The following is a 13082-nucleotide window of genomic DNA, read 5'->3' on the forward strand; positions in this document are numbered from 1 at the left end:
CACTCGTTAATTATATATCAGCAATTGTTAATAACAATCACTATCATCCTTTTATGTTACAGTTGGAAAATAGTTACGAAGGAGTTTACACATAATAAACCCGCGAGTCTAGATGGCTCACAAAATTTTTTTTTTCTTAATTTTAGGCTCAAATATTTTACTAAATTGTACATTAAGTATCTCAAAAAATAGATCTATCATTTGGTTTGGATCTTAGTATCTTGAGTAGTTGAGACCAGTTTGTAAATAATAATATATACTTTGCTTGATCATAGAGATCAAGATTAAAGTTATAATTGAGAACTAAGATTGTAGTAGATTATTAATTATTTCGCAATATCCATTTAGTTATGATATTGATTGATTCGAGTTTATGATTTAGCTACATCTTGCGTTCGAATTTTGAATTAATTAATCCATTTAAAAATTTCTATAAAATTTGAAACTAAATGATAAAACTTTCGTAATGATTTCATTGACGTAAAAGAAATTTCATACTTATTCATGAGAAAAAAAATTTATTAAGAATATCTGCCTATAGAATGTCATTTTTTAAAACTATTATTTATCATTTTTACATTAACATATAAATACAAAAAAAATTAACTTACATCACATTAATTATGAATTGTGCATGAAAATTGAACCACAAATAGTTACAGTTTTTCTGTTACTGATTGATAAGCTTTTTCAATACGCTATTAAGTTATCACAATGTCTCCAGTGCACTTGCTACCACTAAATCAAACGTAAATACAAAGAATATTACACATTTTTAACACTGTTGCATTGCTTATTTATTAATAATTCAATTCATTTTAATGTGAAAAATTTTATTTATCAATTTCAGTTATATTTATGAAAATGATGACTTGAATTGATTATTTCTGTACCCTAATTTTATATTAAGAGATTTTATCTGATGCAGATTTAAAGCAACACCACTGATTCTTTTTGAATAATTAATCATTTTTTTTTTTTATAATACTAATTCATCATTTTTTCAGTACAAAAGAAACAGTAAATAAACAACTTAATGTTTATTACCTTATTATAATTGTTACTTTTCGAGCTTAGCTTGGAAACCTTATTTTATCACTAATATTGTTATTTGTCATTCAATCCGAAAGAAAGGGTTTCCTATCATCAAAATTAATTATAAAATATTTCAGCAATAAGTAGATTTCCGTCATTTTTTTTCTCAAAATCTCGAGATATTTACAGGAAAAAAAAAAAAAAAAATACATTTACATTTACTTTTAGCACCTAGAAAGTTAAAAAAAAAAACAAGTATCTAATTTTACGTAAAATCAAACTTTTAGAGTGGGAGAATTAAGGCACCGTGGCAACGTTATCGGAACAAGCGAGTATAAAAAAAGACAGTAAGTGAGATAAACAATTCATGTTGCTCCAGTTATTTGTAATAAATGTTGCCATAATTTTTTTTGAATGTGTCTTCGAGAACATCAGAATCATCTACCTAACAAAAAGTTAGTAGCTCTGTGAAATTTTATAAATACTTGTTATATATGATTGAGATGCCCTTGTAGCACCATTTGTTGCTTTGTAATTCTCGTTTAAACTTCCTTAATATGTAGTGTTTTATAATTATTTGATACTAGCTATTACATTGGATAAACCTTAGAAAATCAGCCATAATTTATTAATTAGTAAAAAACGATTTAACAAACGATATAAAAATTTTTTTGTTTAGTGATTTCAAGGTTTATCTATGATTACATATTTTTGATTTCAGTCTTTCTTAATTATTTTGTATTTCAATGAACCCTGACACAGAATCAACTGTATAGCTCAGCCTTGCTTTTATTTTCCACAATACTTAAATTATATAGACTTTTTGAAATACAATAATAATAAAGAAACGGTATGTAGTAATTCTTTTTCTATTTAAACCTACAATAGTTTTTATTTTAATCAACTAGTAATATCTTTTTTATCTAATTTTGTTGACTATCTCCTCCAATTTCGTTCTCATCAGTTTTCGCCCAACACTCATGAAATATTTTACAGCAACCGTCATTACATTTATCAATAAATCCTCTACGTATACTGACAAATTCCTCTTGTGAACGAAACAATGCTGATGTATTTGGAACATATTGGTAAGTACGAACATCAAGATTATATTTTTGACGGCTAATTTCATCGCATTTTCTTAACAATAGACATTTATGATCACCAATATTAATTTCAGTTTTATTCAATTTCGTAAAAAAAAAATCTTTCTTAATCGCTCCAAGTGAAAATCTAAAATTACAAACATGGCATTCATAGTCATGATTCCTATCTACTTGTTTAAGATGACCTTGTTGTTTTGCTTCAGGGGCAAAAGATTCTTTTTTTTTATTCCCTCCACAATTTGAGTTGTGCAAAAATAAAAAGTTACATTTACAAGAAAATAGATCACCAGGTTTCAATGTTTGTGCACCATCTTCGCGAGATGGAGTTTTATCACACATATGTTTTATTCGTAGTTGACAAGTTGTACAAGTGGCCGTTATAGGATGAATTCGTGTATCTTGTTCAACGGCTGATTCAGGCGATTCATCAATTGCTGCATCTTGAACATCATTAGGTTCAATTTTTAATGACATACCAACTATAGGAATTTCACCTGGTGGCGACGTTGTTGACATTGGTATTTCATACTGCAAAGTAGGAGATTCTACTAGTCTCGATATAACTGGACTTGCTATTGGATTCGATACAGATGGTACGGATGGATCAACTGTACCAAAAGTAGTTGTTAATGGCGTTGTAAGTACTGATGATAAACTGGAATTTGCAGTCAGTGTCGTTGAAACTGATGACGTTGGAATCATTGACGGGACCGAAATAGTAATTTCCGGAACTTGTACAGTTTCATTAAACTCGGTCTTTATCGTTTCACTTTTAATTCGACGAGCTTGGCTAACATCAAAAATATTAACAACTGTATCAGGTTTGGAGAGTCGTTTCCTTGGTCTTCCAACAAAAATGATGTCATCATCGGCTAATGAATTCGATGGTATTGTATCTGTTGGATATGATGTTCTTGGAATTGATTGAGGTGGATCCAAAATAACTTCACCGTTATTTTTTGAGTGAGATATTGATTTTGACCAATTATGATGGTCTCTAGGCTCACGGATTTCTTCTTTCATTTGGATAGTATTACGAGCACCTCGCCTGTAAAAAAAATTCAATTTGTACAAGTTTTTCTTTCTCTATAACTATAATTCCACAAATTAATAACTTGATTATTAATTTTTTTTGTATAGAAAATACAGACTTTCCGGTAAAACAGAACAACTTGTGTTTCACTAAGGTTGAAAATAAATTCCATCGTTGAACAAAGTTTAGGCCCGAGAGGGTGCATCTACATATGGTTATAAAAAATAGTATGTGTCACGCGGACGCCATGTGAGTGATCCTCTCTCGCACTCAGCTCACACACAGATGATGCCTCGTCTACGTGCCCCGTCGACTCTGCATCATCTGTGTGTGTGCTTCGTGCGGGCGAGAATCACTCACATTGCGTCCTTGTTGCACAATATACTATTTTGTGCCCTTCTGTCCAAAATATATTCACTATACTGGCAGGTCTTGGTGTGTCTGTAATCTATCTGGATAGACAAACACATACTTCTATAGCCAAGAAACATGAGACATCACGACAAATAAAAGAAAGAACGACTACTGATGATAGAAAATTTGATAATTAAAAATTGAATATCTATTAAAATCCTAAGAGAAAAAAAATTAGTAACGAACGCATCCCCTGTTGAAAATTAAAAATTTTCTAAACTCCGGCGGACTGGCTGACACACTAATATTTTGATTTTAAGTTTATTTTTTTACGAAACCATTTATCTTAATTATTTCAGAAGTTATGACATTTATTTGTTTTACGTGATAGAATTCAATACTATCGGCAAATCGAAGGTTCGCCTCCGTAAAATGATCTATTAGGGCTAAAAAATCCGTATGGTGAAGAAGTACAAACTTATAGTAAATTTAGCAATATTTAAATATTAATTAATAGAAATCTTTTAACTACAAGCGTAAATGTGTGTTCCGTCCCTATCCCTGTGTCTTAAAGTTGTCAACTTTGACATCAATTATCTAAAAGAAAAACTAGCATGAAAATTTTGAAAAAATCCATCAAAATAGATTATAATTATGGCTTTCATTTGCGACCAAAAAATCAAAAATTTAATAATGTAAAATATATTTAACTTTCAACCTTAACGTTTGTGTCAAACATTGAATGTATGTTGCTATTTTTTTATTGTTTATAACAAGTGAATTATCATTCGTTTCAACCGATATATTATTTAATTCAAAAGACAGATTGTTTATGATAAATAATATTGGCATTAAATTGAAAAAAATAGTTCTTTTTACAATCGCGGGATAAAATTTTTGGAGCCTTTGTGAGTCTTTAAAATAAAGATGAGCCTTTATTTGACCCTTCCCGAGTTAAAATTTTTCAGTCTAGCTGAGTCTTTTGCGTCTTGCTCATTCTTGCTGAGAAGAGAATCATCTTTGTGCGTCTTTAGTTGTCTTTATTTTGAAGATGATCGTCTTTGAATGTCTTCAAAAAATACCCTTTCTTTCCGTCATTTATTTGTCGGCCATTATTTTAAAGACAATTGTATTTAATTGTCTTTAAAAAATGCCCCTTTTTTTTCCTCATTTTTTTTAAAACAATAGTCTTTCGGGTCTTGAAAAAGCTTGTCTTCATATTCTTTAAAGAAAAAAAAACTTAGAAAAAAATCACTGAACAGGGACAAATTTTGCTAAATTTGCTGTTTAAATTTTTCCGCTCCAATGCGCTGTTACCAGAGCCTCAATACTGGTTCTCATAAAATTGCTAAAAATCGTGTTTTTAGCTTATATTTTTATTGATTACACGAGAATTAGTCTTATAATCCCATTTTATCCCGATATCAAAAAATTCCTTATTTTTTCTTTCATTATCTACGAGACTGAGCGCCCGCTTGCGCGGTCGTTTTTATTTAACTTGAATGTCGATGTCATATGTTTGGAAATAGTTACGTTTTTTCGTAGGTTTTTTTATATACATATAATAATTAGATATGCATTTACATACTTTGAGTTTGTTATTGTATCAGTAGCCTTTTCAATTTAACTGTATACAGAGTGTCCCATTTTAATTTATCAATGGATTTTTTTCGAAAAATAAAGCTTAAATTGTAAAATGTTTCAAGTAAAAGTTGTAGGGTTTGGAGGGGGACGAAGAAAAAAAAAAAAAAAAATTCGAAAAATCCAAAATGGCGAAGTTTCCGGTATAAACATATTTTTTTAAATGAATACTGCATTTTTTTTTTGCACCAAAACGTTTTCTACATCAAAACTAACACTTTTTATTTAAAAAATTTTTCGATAAAATCACTTTTTTTTCGGCCCGATTTTCTCTGTTTATGGATTTTCCTGAAAAAATATGGCTTTAATTAAAAAATGCTATTTAGAAAAGTTGTAGCGCTCAAAAAGACCAAACAAAAAAAAAAAAAAAAAAATTTTAATTTAAAAATGGCAGTTTCCGGTATGAACATTTTTTTTTTCGAGGTTAGGTGTAATTTTTTTTTATTAAAAAATTGTGTACATCGAGGCTAACACTTTTTCTAAATAAAATTTTCCGGAAAAATCGATTTTTTTTTCAAAACTTTGTTTATGCTTCTAACGCCATTTTGATTTTTTTTCGGAAGTTTTTTTTTTTTTTCGTTTTCGTCTTTCTGGGCGCTACAGTTTTTCTAAATATCATTTTTTAATTAAAGCCATATTTTTTCAGGAAAATCCATGAACAGATAAAATCGGCCCGAAAAAAGTGATTTTATCGAATAATTTTTCAAATAAAAAGTGTTAGTGTTGATGTAGAAAACGTTTTGGTTCAAAAAAAAAAATGCAGTATCCATTTAAAAAAACTATGTAAAAAAACTCCGCCATTTTGGATTTTTCGAATTTTTTTTTTTTTCTTCGTCCCCCTTCAAACCCTACAACTTTTACTTGAAACATTTTACAATTTAAGGAGGTTATGCACAAATTACTCTTTTTTTTAAAAATATAATGAGAATGTTCTGAAATTTTGTATACAAGTAGATCTTTTCATTCTGAATACAACGGTATAATTATTTTCTTATGTTGATCGGTTAAATTTTTTGTAATTAATTATTGAAAATAATATTTAACATTGGCTCTTATGGAGATTTCAACCATTTTTTTCGGATAGAAAAAATGATGAAAAAGTCTTGAAAAAAATCACACATATACTAGAAACCGAGTTTTATTAATTGCCCGAAAAATTTTCATATGTTGATCGGTCAATTAATGAGAAATTAATTATAAACTTTACAAAAATTAGATGTGGCAACGTATGGCATGTTCAAACACACACACATACCCGTAATCCCATATATTGTATACGGGGCGCAGGCGCTTTACACTTTATTTTTTTACAGTGTAGTCGGATTTCAGTTTTGTCTGTGACGTCAGAAGCGCCCCGCAACACCCGCAATGAATTTGTGCATAACCTCCTTAAGCTATATTTTTCGAAAAAAATCCATTGATAATTTAAAATGGGACACTCTGTATATATATAAAAATAAATAAACAAAAAGAAATATGATGAATATTCCGATATTCAGAGCGAATATTTTATATCAATTTCATTAATATTAATTCTAAATGAGTGACAGTTCTTTATCTTTCACTTAAATCATTAATATCTATAAAGTTTTATTTCAATAGATAATTTCAATGAATTTGTGCATAACCTCCTTAAAGGAAAATCAAAAAATGACGTGTAGATCGTGCCCTTCGAGCACTCAACTTTGACTTTCTATTATTCGTTTTTAAAAAAAAACTTCTATGTGGATCCCAGCTTTTTTCGTTCCAAATTGTATTATTGATGCTGATGGTGTTATTCAATGATTATCGAATCAATCAATACAATTTGACCATTATTTTGGCTCCATTTTACTCAATGTATGTGTGTAAATATTTATTACTTTCTCATTCATGTTTTTCGACATATTATAACCTATGTTAATTTTTAATGAACTGATGGCATTACTGATAGGTATACCAAACGTTGCTTTAAGTTCACTAAATTATTTATCAAATGTATTTGATTTAATAATATTTTCAATTAAGTTTTGACCATTTTAATGTTGTATATGCTGTTGTTGATGTATTAATAGTTGGAACAACATGTTAACACCGAATACCCGAATACATTGATTTAATTGTTGCATCTGGTTAATGTTTTAATAACATACTTCAATGGCACTTTTCTTAAAAATATTTCATAAATAAATAAAATATACTTGACATTATTGCATCTGTGACAATGAAGCAAGGTATTTTTCTATTATTTTGTTTACAGCGTACTCAATAGTGTTCATAACTATTAAATTGCATATTAAATTAACTTAGCCACTATTTTTAATATATATCGATTTATTGAATGTATCGAACGTATAATGTGTATGTGTGTATGTGAGAACTAATGAAAATGGATGTGTCGACAGCGTCCGCCAATAGAATGACGAATAAACGTTGCCGCGTGAAGTTAACTGAAAGTGTCTTGTCCTTTTTTATAAAGGATCAGTTTTTGAAAAAGGTGTCGTTAAAACAAGTATTGCTTTGTTAAGTTCGTAGATATTTTCTAACACCTCCTTCCATAAGAGCGCATGTTTAACCTCTCTAAATTATGTCAACTTTGAATAATTATTCAAAAAAAAAAGTCTTATAACATAAAAACTTAATTGACAACAAGATGCATTATTATTTCATTTATCTAAATTATTAATCTCATAAGCCTCCCGTTAGTTTTCATTTTGATAAGTTATACCTTAAGGAGGTTATACACAAATTACTCTTTTTTAAAAAAATATAATGAGAATGTTCTGAAATTTTGTATACAAGTAGATCTTTTCATTCTGAATACAACGGTATAATTATTTTCTTATGTTGATCGGTTAAATTTTTTGTAATTAATTATTGAAAATAATATTTAACATTGGCTCTTATGGAGATTTCAACCATTTTTTTCGGATAGAAAAAATGATGAAAAAGTCTTGAAAAAAATCACACATATACTAGAAACCGAGTTTTATTAATTGCCCGAAAAATTTTCATATGTTGATCGGTCAATTAATGAGAAATTAATTATAAACTTTACAAAAATTAGATGTGGCAACGTATGGCATGTTCAAACACACACACATACCCGTAATCCCATATATTGTATACGGGGCGCAGGCGCTTTACACTTTATTATTTTACAGTGTAGCCAAGTTTCACTTGAGACTGTGACGTCAGAAGCTCCCCACAACACCCGCAATGAATTTGTGTATAACCTCCTTAAGCAAAATACAACTGCGGAAGGGAGTTTAACGCATGCGGGCATCCTGTTTTTGTCTAAAAAAGGTATAAATAATTAAATTGTTGGTTGTTTATAGTTTAAAAAACTTTTGAACAAATTAACATAATATTAATAGAAAAATTTTATAAAAATCATAGATGAAACAATTTTGAAAAAAATTTCCCAAATCGGAATCGAACCCGGGTCTCTCAAATGACAGTCTCGAATTTTACCTTGATTTCACCAATCTTTTGAAGTATCCTTGTGATTCTTATCAAAAAAAATGAATGACGAATAGATGAACGTCGGTGTTAACTTGAAGAAACTTAGAAAAAATAAGAAGCCCTGTGATCTAGAGGTCAAGGCATTTTCCCAGTATGCAAAATACCCGGGTTCAGTTTCTGGCGGGAGAACTTCTTCATTTTTTCTAAGTTTCTGATTTTTTTTTCGAAAATAACGACATACGTATAAAATAATGTATATATATGTATAAATAATATATAGTAATAATGTATATAAGAATACTACGTTCCCTTTTTTCTACTCTGCTGTTCTAATCGTATTTTTGTTATCGATTGTTATACATATAAGTATAAAAGAATGTAGACGTTATTTTAAGTTTACATCTTTTTCTCAGCTATAGTCTATTTTTTATATATTCATGAATATAGTCATGGTGTAGTCAACGTAATAACCGAAAATTTTTGACTACTTTTGTAGTTATTTCGATTAGTCGTGCAAAGACAATCGTAGTCGATCGTAGTTAATCGTAGTCGGTTGTCGCCAGTCGTAAGCAAACAACGATTTTCTATACTGTATGATTGTTTTCTGAACTTATTATTGGTAGGCGTATACTATAAGCATTTTTTAATTACTATTTTTTTTATTATGTATTTGTAATTTTGTGTGTTGATCCAAACTATCAATATATGCCTGAATCAGTGCTTAGTTGATTTAAATAATTTCAAGACTCGATTTATAATGAAAATAAAATTTGTAATAGTTTAAATATTGTCAAATACTAAATTTTCAATATTTTTAATATAAAGAAAAAAAAAAAATATTATCTCGAGTATTATTATTCGCTGTCCAATTAATTATCATTATGATGAAAGAAAATATGTTGAATATTTATCATTAGCAGCAATCATTCAATAATCAGTAATATTATTATTTTCATTCAATTTTTTTGATTAAGCTGAAGTGTAGTCAAACCATAGTCATATGTAATCAAAGGCATTGGTAGTCATTCGTAATTACCAACTGCTCGTAATCACAGATTGTCACCTGTCGTCACTTAGTCACAACTAATATTTTGACATTTGTAGTTATGATGTTCTTAAATCAAGGCATGAATGGCTCCTCGTTTTTTATTCTAATTTATCAATATAATATTTGTTGAGCTGTTCAACAAATGTTGTCCAGTTTCAAGACAAATAATATTCGAGATATTAAAAATTCCTCTCGGTCATAATATTTTACAAAAACAGACCCTCATATGAGTTAGAATATTTTGTCACCACGGAAATCATAGAATTGCCAATATAAGAGCAATCTTTTAAAACATCGAATCAAAAATATTGAATGACAATTAAAAAAAAACACTTACTCTGATCGAGAATGACTATAATCTTCAGGCCCTGATTTTTTGTAGCCTCGATGTTGATAACCTCTAGGTCCAAAGTATCCCCTTGAAAATCAAACGAGTTATCAAACAATAGGTTACAACGGAATGGAATAAATAAATAAAATCTTGGATAGATTCTTTAAATTACTCTAACTACTCGTCAATAACTAGAAAGTTATTATACTTGGAAATGAAATAATCGAAGACTTATATCTAATAAAATAAAAAATGGTCCAAGTTGGATAAGAAAGTATAAATAATAAATTCATACAATTAGTAACAATTTAATGTAACTTACACAGAGCTACTTCGATCTCTTCTTTTATGACTACTGTCTTTGTATCTGCCTTTGTCTTTTTCAGAGCTTCTGTCGGATTGGTTTTCTTCACTTCTGTCTCTTTTTTCACCTCTGCTTCTGTCCTTTTCAAAGTTGTTCGATGTACTGGAAAATATAATGTCATGTTTAGAATAATTATTAAAATTAGTTTTGAATAAATATTTATAAAAGAAAAAGTCTACTCACAGAGGATAATTGGGTGTTGACGTTAATAATGATTTTTCCATAACTGAGGGCAGCTGCCTGCTGCTAGGCCAAGGGCTGAAAAATAAACAGCAACACAACAATGATAATAAGTTATAGTAGTTATATTGAAACGGAAAGTACAACAATATCAACATTGAGAACTTACGAAAAACTATTCGAAGACTGTTGTGCATTTCTTTCATTATTATAATCAGGAATGCTAGTTGTTGATTCTTGATTATCACTTATATTATGTTTTTGGCCATGATGCATTTCAGAACCAAATAAATTTTCATTCGTACTTTTTGACTGTTGATTGTGAGCACCTGACGATAATTTATTCTTATCATTTAATGGTGAATCCTTCCATGGTATGTCGCCCATTGTCACAGTTATTTATTGGTTAAAACAAATGACAAATGCAAAAAACAGAATACTACCCGGCATAAAAAAGACGTTATGAAAATTCAACAAGTGTTGAACTGTTGAAGCAACCAAGAACATTAGATAGAAAACAAGGACTAAGGAGGGTTGACCAGTGTTCCGCAGAGCAAGAAGTCAAGAGACTCGTTTTCTTTTAGTTTTAAAATTTATACAAAGAGGGCGAAATAGCGCTCTTGGACCACTGAAATATAATAAAACTGCAAGAAGACTAGAAACCAGGAGAGTCAACTATGTACATTGGGAATGGGACAAAATATGTCGTGAAATAAGGCTTGTACATTTGGCCACAGAGAGGCGCTTTCGGCGTCTCGCGAACCAAAATTGTTCACAATTGTTGTTGATATTTTAATGCTGATTTGTACTATTTTACGTATATCAATTTGATATCAAAATACGCCACAAGTTTGTTATCTAAATTTATACAATTAATTGATTGTATGTAACAATTTTTGCTAAAAGAAGGATGTAGCTAAATAAATAATTTCGTAGTCTAAAAAAATTGCTCAACTATTCGCCACAAATATTTTAATTTATTATAGAAAATGTTGCCAAGAAATTAATCTAGACAACATATAAATTTATTTGGCCACATCTTTCCCTTAGATACATTTTCTAATAGCTATTTAATCGATTAATTATGGAAAATATTTTCTAAGAAAAGGATGGAACCAAATAAATAAATTAACAGTCTAAATTAATTCTTCAATTATTTGCCACCAATATTTTGATTTATCATATATAATAATTTGAATATGATAAAATAATTGATTTAGCCAAATAATTTAATTTGTAGTCTATATCATATTTTTTATGATAAATAAAAATATTGGTGGCAAGTGATTAAGGAATTAATTTAAATAGACTGTTAATTTATTAAGTATATGTATTATATCATGGTAGAAATATACAGGTATGTCCATTCCTCGGACAAAAATAAATTCTACTGCGCAAAACTCTAAGTAGCCATCTTGTCTACATGTGTGTAAATCTGTGTGCCCGTCATATTATTATTATTAGCCATCTTGTTTGTATGTGTGTAAATTTGTGTGCCCGTCATACTATTATTATTATACTGTCATTAATTAATGCAGAACATGTTTAAAATTTACATTAACCATAATTGAAAACTTTAAAAATATTGTTTAATAATTATACATATTTAGTTAACAAACTAGAAGTATGGATGAAAAAAACAATATAAATATTGCACTGAATGCAATAAAATGTTTGGTACATACTTGTACGTACATTTGACTTAGAGTTTTGAATGAGAAAATTATAGAAGATAAAAAAAAAAGAAATAAGAAAAAAAAGTTAAAAAAAATATGTAACAAAGTTAAATATGAATTTTATTTTTTATTTTTTATAGAATTAATCATTTGTTTATGTGTCTTTATTATTTCAATTTTTTATTGAGACCATCTTTGATATGTACTTCAAATTATGATTCAAATAAAATCGCGCCAATTTAGCCAATATGGCGACGTAGGGGCCGCACTTCTTATTGGCTTAAAAAAACGTATGCGCATGGACCTACCTGTATATTTCTACCATGTATTATATGTATTATATTCAATACATGTGTGCGTGGTTCGTGGGTCGACAACAGCGCTGAAACGGCGTTTTTATAAAGCCTGCCCCTGTGTAAAAGTTTACGACGTTTTTGGTCCCATCCAGCCTATCCCCCACTACAGGGAGTTGACTCTCCTGGTCTCTAGTCTTCTTGTAAAACTGGAAGCCGAACTTAGTGTCGCCGAGAGAAAGATTCAATGGATGGGCTTTTGTCCTTGTCGGTACAGTCACGTCAACTAAAGTTGGTTGAGACTGTACTGAAATATAATGTAACTTTTATATCGTGTACTACTAGTTTGTTTTGACGTTGACTGTACAAGATTTAATATGCGCATGCGTGAGTGAGAGAGAACACCATCCAATATATTGCTATCTCTAGCGACACTCCGTGCATTGGCTAAGCATAGGAGTTCACCTTCCAGTTTTATTATATTTCAGTGGTGTCTCCACGCTATAAAAATCTCATGCAAGTTCTTGCACCAAGATCTTGCATGAAAAAATGGAACATGTCCCGTTGGCTGGGATAG

General features: G+C 29.5%; 1 protein-coding gene across 1 annotated transcript; it reads right to left on the reverse strand.

Moving 5' to 3' along the window:
- Nucleotides 1-947: 947 nt before the first annotated feature.
- LOC122849098 lies at nucleotides 948-11688 on the reverse strand. The gene is made up of 5 exons (XM_044147686.1): nucleotides 10706-11688; nucleotides 10540-10614; nucleotides 10315-10458; nucleotides 9999-10079; nucleotides 948-3189 (listed from the first exon to the last, which is right to left on the reverse strand). Exons 1-5 carry the CDS (start codon nucleotides 10921-10923, stop codon nucleotides 1959-1961), a joined length of 1749 nt encoding a protein of 582 aa, XP_044003621.1. The 5' UTR covers nucleotides 10924-11688; the 3' UTR covers nucleotides 948-1958.
- Between the last annotated feature and the right edge of the window lie 1394 nt (nucleotides 11689-13082).

Source organism: Aphidius gifuensis, linkage group LG2, assembly GCF_014905175.1.
Source record: "Aphidius gifuensis isolate YNYX2018 linkage group LG2, ASM1490517v1, whole genome shotgun sequence".
Taxonomy (NCBI): domain Eukaryota; kingdom Metazoa; phylum Arthropoda; class Insecta; order Hymenoptera; family Braconidae; genus Aphidius; species Aphidius gifuensis.